The 8,024-nt window shown below is 40.1% G+C and overlaps 1 protein-coding gene across 1 annotated transcript; it reads left to right on the top strand.

Annotated features, from left to right (window-relative positions):
- The first annotated feature begins 2,004 nt into the window (after positions 1 to 2,004).
- TCF15 (transcription factor 15) lies at positions 2,005 to 7,791 on the top strand. The gene is made up of 2 exons (XM_073681031.1): positions 2,005 to 2,767; positions 7,400 to 7,791. Exons 1-2 carry the CDS (start codon positions 2,291 to 2,293, stop codon positions 7,472 to 7,474), a joined length of 552 nt encoding a protein of 183 aa, XP_073537132.1. The 5' UTR covers positions 2,005 to 2,290; the 3' UTR covers positions 7,475 to 7,791.
- Positions 7,792 to 8,024: the final 233 nt, after the last annotated feature.

Here is an 8,024-nt window from a genome sequence, read left to right as displayed (position 1 = left end):
CCCATGACTTCCTATGACATTTTGCAAGTTCTGTGCACATGGTCAGGATTTTTTCTGCGCGGATTTTAGATGCGGGAAAAAACGCAGCATGACCATTTCTTGTGCGTTTCCGCATGCAGATTTGCCTATACAATGCATTAGAAAAAACGCATGGCAAATCCGCATGCAAAAACGTGTGTAAAATCCGCATGCGTTTTTTTCTGCCAAGGCCATGCAGCGATGCTCCGGAAAATTTCTGCTTCATTTCTGCATCGTGGGCACATAGCCTTACAGACGCAAATACATTTGACTATAGGAAGAAGGGGGCTGTGTCTCCTGGACAGCGCTGTGGGCCGCAGGTTGTGCAGGCCTGCTGTAAAAAATAAAAAGTGGCAGCATTTGGAGGCTGAATTATAGTATAAACTCTCTTACAGACCCCATCTTTGGGAAGATTTTCCTTTGATAGATTTTTAACTACCATAAAGTATGCATACTGCCCATAATTTTTGCAATTATTTATTTGGTGATTTCACTCTTTAGCATACTGTCCTATATAAAATCCTCATCCGATTTGCCGAAGAACCTAATGCATGCTGCGATTTTTTTTTTCACACACAGCTTTGGTCAATGACAAAAGTCGCTCATCTGCACTGCCCATTGAATAACATTGGTCTGAGTGGGGCCTGTTTCTTCACGGACAGCACTCGGATTGAGTTGTGTGAACGAGCCCTTCATATGATCATGCTTCGTAGCTTGTTTTGTCAGTAAAAAGAAGCACAAAAAAAAGCTACAAGAAAAACAGAAAAAGCGCACAGTGAATGACCACAAAACTGCTAAGGAAAAAAAAAGACGCATCAGGTCTACAAAACTCTGGAGAGAAGGAGCAATTCATTAAAGCATTTTCTGCTTGAATAATGGACATTTTTGATCGGAAGAAAAAGATACGATGTGAACCTACCCAAGTTATGCTTTTGATGTTGCAGAATTTCTGCACTAGTTAGGCTGTGTGCCCACTATGCGTTTTTCAAGCATTTTTGCTGCGGAATTTCCACAGCATAAACGCTTGCAAAACGCTTGGTAATCCGTGCCCCATGATCCCCAATGAAAATCTGCATGTTCTGTGCCCATGCTGCAGATTTTTCCGCAGCTGATTTTCCTTTGCGGAAAAATCCACAGCACGTCCATTATTTGAGCGTTTCTGCATGCAGATTTGAGGTCCCAATGCATTTGAAAAACGCAAGTCAAATCCGCATGTAAAAACGCGTCAAAAACACGTGTAAAATCCGCAAGCGTTTTTGACTGCCAAGAACATGCAGAAACGCTGCAGAAATTTTCTGCTTCATTTCTGCATCGTGGGCACATACCCTTAGGTTACTTGCGTTTTTAACGTGTTTTTATCGCGTTTTTGTCTCTTTTTGGTGTCAGGCTTTAAATAAAGCTGCTCTGTTTTTGATACTTCCTGGCATTTCGCTCTGACAAAACTTTATTGATATACTTAGGTGCCGATTACATGCGTTTTTGATGCATTTTCGCCGCGGAAACACACTAAAAGCTCATGTGTATTTTTTTACCTGTGGATTTTCTGTATCTAATGCAAGTCTATGGGAAAAATCCTCACATAAAAATCAGCGTACCCACAAGAGAAATTGACATGTTGCGGATCTGAAACTCGCACGCAGGTCAGTTTACGCTGAGAAACATAAAAGCGCAGTGGGCAGGAGATTTCTATAAATCCCATCCACTTTGCTGGAACTGTAAGACACTGTGTATTTGATGCAGCAAAAATACGCAGCGTCAAAAACGTACCAAAAACTAATTGTGTGAACATAGCTTTATACTGGTTCTGCAAAGAGTTAACACGTCTGATATGTATCTCCATGTGCAAAAAAATGAATCCTATATCCGACTTTCTATAAATAAATCTATGACATGCCACTCGGCGAGCTATAGCCCAGGCGCTGCCTTCACCCAGTAGTGCCATCTGCTAGCAGAGCGGCCACCAGTAGTCCCTCCCAGGTCTTATATATAGAGATTCCTGAGCGGCCACCACAGCTTCTTGCTGCTCCTCCTTTCTTGCAGTTGGGAGGGAACTACATGAACAGCTGTGAAGACATTAGGAGAATTACACTCACAGGCTCGGGCTCTGAGCACCATCAGGCCTCCTTATGAGCGATAATACAAAGTGCAATTATTGGCAAAGGGAATTAAGGACTTGGCTTGGAAGAGGTGCAGCAGGGGAGACTATTGAAGATTTGCGACCATTTTACGCAGCGCCAGGTAACGAGTGACAGGCTGTGGTGGTAGACAAAGCATGGCTTTCACCATGCTGCGATCCATGCCTGCTCATGTGATTTATCCAGATGTTTCTATGATGTCTGAGGACGAGGAGAACAGGAGTGAGAGCGACAACTCGGATCAATCCTATGACTGCTATGAAACTTCCACAAAGAGGAGAAAGGTTCCTAGGAAGCCCGGACAGGTGGTGGTGGTAAAGCAGAGACAGGCGGCCAATGCCAGAGAAAGAGACAGGACACAAAGTGTTAACACAGCCTTTACTGCCCTGCGCACGCTGATACCCACTGAGCCGGTGGATAGAAAGCTGTCCAAAATTGAGACCCTGCGCCTAGCTTCCAGCTATATCTCCCACCTGGCCAATGTGCTTCTACTAGGGGAAGGCTGCGATGATGGACAGCCGTGCTTCAGCACTGTCTACAGGACCAGAGATGAAGCAGAGGGCAAGCTGCCACGCAGCATCTGCACCTTCTGCCTCAGCAACCAAAGAAAGGGGGTAAGTTGTGCTCTTTATTCCAAGTACTAAACCTGCGTCCTATGCAGAATGTGAGAATAGGACCTTTCCGACTGTTCCGTTTACTGATCACTACGATACATGTGCCACAATATATATGGATACCCACAAAATAGGCGCTGGTTCAGATGAGCGGATTATACGCACATGTGCTGTCTGTGTTAAAATCGGATGGCACACAGACCACTTTTATTGAATAAGGTTGCTCCGATGACTTAAAAAAAAATTGCAGCATTCTCTAGTGTCTTCTGTATTTCAGATGAGATTCTCCTATTCAAGTCAATGGGTGCGCTAGAAAAATCGGATCCTATATGGATTATCCATATGGCATCCGATTTTTACAGATACATTCCAATTCTTAACCTAGGAAACTGTAAAGCTGTACTTGTATCTTTTATACTTTTTTTTTTTTTAAATGTTGATGTATAATAATGGCGGATGTAAAAAATGAAATATGCAAATACAGATGGAAAAACAGTCCGTTTTTCTTGTATGAAAATTGGACAGTTTCTGATATTCTCATCTGAACCTGGCCTCTAAAAAGGGTTCTCCACAAAAAATAAGTCCCATTTTGGGGCGCTTTACTCCAAATCCATTTCAAAGACAAATCTTTCAATCTATGGCTAGTTTTATACTCCATAGTCAGGCTTCGTTCCATAGCCAAGATAAATAGATTAATGGGAAATCCAAATTTCTTAGACATTTTTCAAAATATATAATAAACTCTTCAATCATTCATTTATCCGTGACTTTCACATTACAATATAGGTTGCCATATTTCACATGGTAGAAAAAAAGTCTTATTTATTTTGCAATGATTGAGGCTTATAGACTAATGAAGAAATGTGCTGTCTAGTGGCAGAAGTAAGACTGTGTGCACACGATGAGTTTTTGATGTTGCAGATTTTCTGCACCCATTAACTAAAATAGGTCATTTGCGTTTTGTTTCGAAAATACGCTGCATAAAAAAACTCACCAAAAACTCATCGTGGGAACGTAGCCTTACAGTTCCAGCAAAGTGGATGGGATTTATAGAAATTTCCGGCCCACTGAGCTTTTTTTTAAACTCAGCATGAACTGACTTGCGGTGCGAGTTTCAAATCTGCAGCGTGTCAATTTTTATGTGCAGACTTGTATTGGATACGAAAAATCCGCAGGTAAAAAACATGCATTTTTAGTGCGTTCCGCTGCAGAAAAGCATCAAAAACGCGTGTAATCAGCACATGACTGTATCAATACAGTTTTGTCAAAACCAAATACCGGGAAGTATCAAAAACAAAGCTGCTTTATTTAAAACATGACATATCAAAAAGAGACAAAAACCTTAAAAATGTGTATAGTAAAAAAAAAAAAAAACGAAAAAAACCCCCCCGCATTTACTTAATAGGTGCAGAAAATCTGCAACATCAAAGGCTCATCATGAGATCGTAGCCTAACACTACAGCAAAGTAGGTCATATAAACAGCAGCAGTGGGGAGTATTGCTTCCTAAACAATGGTGGCTATAAGGGGGAAGTACTGTATATACAATATATGCACTGTATATACAGAAGTCTGCTCAGTTTATTCTTTCTAATGGATGCACTCAAGACAAGTGGGCCACTTGTTCTTGAGTGATCAATAAGGCGAAGTTCACACAGGGTTTTTTTAAACAAATTTTGAAGAAAATCTGCTTTAAAATCCACATGAAAAAAAACGCGTCAAATACTCTGTGATGTAGATTTTGATGCGGATCTGCTTCAAAATCAACATAAAAAAAATCAATGTGAACCTTCCCTTATAAAAGAGAATTTCGACCTGCGTCTTAATATAGTGAACAATATAAAAAATGTAAAACGGCATAGAGAGAAAAAGGTGCCATTTTTTTTTTTTATATCTGGTATTTAGGATGACCAGAGCTTCACATCACAAACTATTACGCTACGTTTCCACCATGAGTTTTTGTTGAGTTTTTTTATTTTTTTATTACTTTTTATGCTGTGTATATATACTTAAAAAAAAAATGCAAGTTGCATATTTTACTTAATAGGTGCAGAAAAAAACTCCCCAAAAGCTCATTGTGGGAACGTAGCCATACACATACTACACAGTAACCAGAAGAAGCAAAAGCAGTCAGGGCCAATTATAACATTTTGACTGGAGGCTAAAGAAATGTGTTGCCTTAGGCCTTCAGCCACATAAACTATTGTGACACCTCTGACCCTGAATCTTGAGCAAAGCCCTAATATGGTTTATATACACTGTATGTATATAACAATGGGATTCAGAATCCTACAATGGTTTCTCCGGCTATTTTCACTTACAAATCCCTGGCTGATTTCTGCAGCTTTTTATATTAACACATTAATTTGCAATTGACACGAGTCCTAGAGTAAATGTCTTAACTCTCAAGTTTTTATAGCGTTAGCATGCTAATGAAGCCCGCAGCAATAAGGATGACTGTGCAGAGAGTCCCGAATATGCTCATTCAGAATAAGGAGCTTTTATTTATTTCTTTAATCATTTTATTTTTCTTTTTAATTGATCATTAGTAGTTCATGCAAAATGTGAAGTACAACAATGTAGACATTATACTATTGGAAAACCAAAGAAATGAGCAGGAGCACAAGTTGGTATACGTGCAATGTGTAAGAGCATGTTCACACTGTGGCCGTTTCACTGACAAAACCGAAGAAAAAAACAAAATGAGCATATACCCTGTAGTAGGGAAATGATAATAGTACATGTAAATAACATAGGGTACTTGGTTAACACTATTTGATCATAAAAGACCTCCTACCGCGACACGGTGTACCCAAACTGGACAGTCCTATCCGGTCTCTAGTATTTAAACCTTATCTTGTGTCCTCTGACCTCAATGTAGATAATGGCAGAGCAGAGCATTACACTATTGCATCAGGACGAGCAAATGCTCGGTGACAAGACACAGCACAAAAAACTGTTTCGGCTGAATAAGGGTATATTCACATTGCGTTTGGGCATTACATTCAGTAGGAACATTTGAGATGATCCACAAATGTAATATGTCTGACATTTACTGTTAAAAAAAACAAAAACCTATATGCGATATGTTTTTCCATACATTACATATTTTGCAAAGACATAACGTTCCTGCTGAATTTAATGCCTGACCGCCATGTGATTCTACCCTTAGATGTTCCTTTATTTCAATCGAACCTGTATTTTGTGCTGTGTACTGTCACCGCCGAGCATTTGCTTGTACAGTAGTAATTAAAAGAATAGCCACCTTTAAAGGGGTCGTCCGTCCTTGTGGTGAAAGACTGCAGTCACCCTTTGTGACTGCAGACTTCTGAATCCTTAAAGCGTGCACACCGCACACTGTCATGATTCTCTGGTGTCACTGCAGAGATTGGACAAGTATGCTATTTTCATACAATTGGTCACGTGCTCGGCCTCGCTCAATATAATTGAATTGAGTAAGTCCAAGCATGTCCAGTCGGAATGAGGCCGGCAGTATGCAAATCGCACACTTGCAATCACGAGACCACCCAGTCTCTGCACTGACACAGGAGAATCCTGACAGCATGCGGTGTGCGTGCTGTAAAGGATCAGAAGTCTGCAGTCACATAGTGACTGCAGACTTTCACAAGACCGGACAACCCCTTTTAAGATTTTTTTTTTTTTTTTTTTTTAATAGCACTGTGGAAAAAGGTATTCCAAATAGACACTTGGCCAATGAGAACCTATAGACATGTAAGGCGACGTTCAGTATTTTACATCAAGATTTCTAAGTCAAAACCAGGAGTGGGTGATAAATGCAGAAGTGGTGACGTGTTTCTATTATACTTTTCCTCTGATTGTTCCACTTCTGATTTTGGGTTACAAATGCTGATGTAAAATACTGAATGTGGCCTTCGCTATACACAGAAGAATTTCTGGTCCTGTATATCAGAAGTGGAGGCAAAACTGTGAGCCTAAAGCTGGCCTCTGACTTCATTATTAAAGCGCAACCAGTGTTTTAGTTTTTATTTCATAAATCAATAGTATGCATGAAAATAAGCAAATATGTAATGGATCTTATCAGAGAAATCTGCTTCTCTCTCTTCCTGGACTGATATTTTACTCTCAGTTCAGAGGTAAATCTGTATTTAGTAACGACAGATTTTCCCATTACTGAGAAAGGAGACGACAGTTGGTGCTTTTAAAATTCTATATAGAGGGAGGAGCTAGAGGCAGAGACTTTGCTGCAAGTTCTCCTGAAACGACAACTTGCAGTTCTCCATAGATCTGTATGAGCACCAACTGCCATCTCCTGTCTCCGTAATGGGAAAATCTGTATTTACTGAAGACTGATATTTACCTGTGAATTGAGAATCTTTAAAATGGGGGGGGGGGGGGGACAAAACCTGATCCTTTATTGAAAATGTTAAAATACAGGGAGAACCCCACAAACTTAAAGGGGGTCCTGAAAAAGAAGTGAGTGCATATTCAGCATTGTTCAGATCACATATGACTGAGGTCATTCCTTACACACCAGCTCCTCTTCTTAGTGAACTTTGCAATCTACCAGAGGGGCAGGAAGACGTAAGGAAGCGTACTGTAAGCATCTGCTGTAGATGATGTGCACTCACCACAAACTGATCTGTCTTCTCAGGCCACAAGAAGAGAACACGCTGGGAACTGCTTGAAAGTGCGAGGACTGAACACGTTACGCATCACCCAAAGATGATCTGCACCTACATCACAAAGTGGAACTGAAAGATTATAGGGCCCGATTAATTTTCATTTTCTATGCAAAACAGAAGATGGGTAAAGAAGCCCAACAGATGGCAAGGAAAAGCTTCCAAAATATCAGTCGGGGCTGGTCAAATCTCTGGATGCCAAAGTACACGGGATGTCATAAGAAGGCGATGGACGCAGTACAATGCTATTGACCTACAATAAGGGGGTTGGGAAAGCACCATCAGGGTGGTTTGAACAATACTCATTGGGTGGTCGACCTTGAGATCATGAGATCAGGACTGCATCAAGTAAATATCTGTACATACGTTCAGCAAATTTATAGATTTTAATTAAAATAACGTTATTTTGAAATTTGTCTTAATTTTTCTTTTATCTTCATGAAAAAGTATAAAAAATTGTCTTCAAATTATACTGAATGCTAATATATAGAAGTGTGAAAATTACTAAAAAAAAATCAGTCGTCATTCTAGGTAGAGATAGCCGTAATATGTTTCACGCTTATTTATTTAAAAAGAACCTGTCAGCAGGGTTTCACA

Source organism: Phyllobates terribilis, unplaced genomic scaffold, assembly GCF_046119375.1.
Source record: "Phyllobates terribilis strain yellow unplaced genomic scaffold, ASM4611937v1 Scaffold_5__5_contigs__length_657084704, whole genome shotgun sequence".
Lineage (NCBI taxonomy): Eukaryota > Metazoa > Chordata > Amphibia > Anura > Dendrobatidae > Phyllobates > Phyllobates terribilis.
The sequence above is the reverse complement of the archived record's forward strand: the minus strand, read 5'-3'. Positions and strand labels throughout refer to the sequence as shown.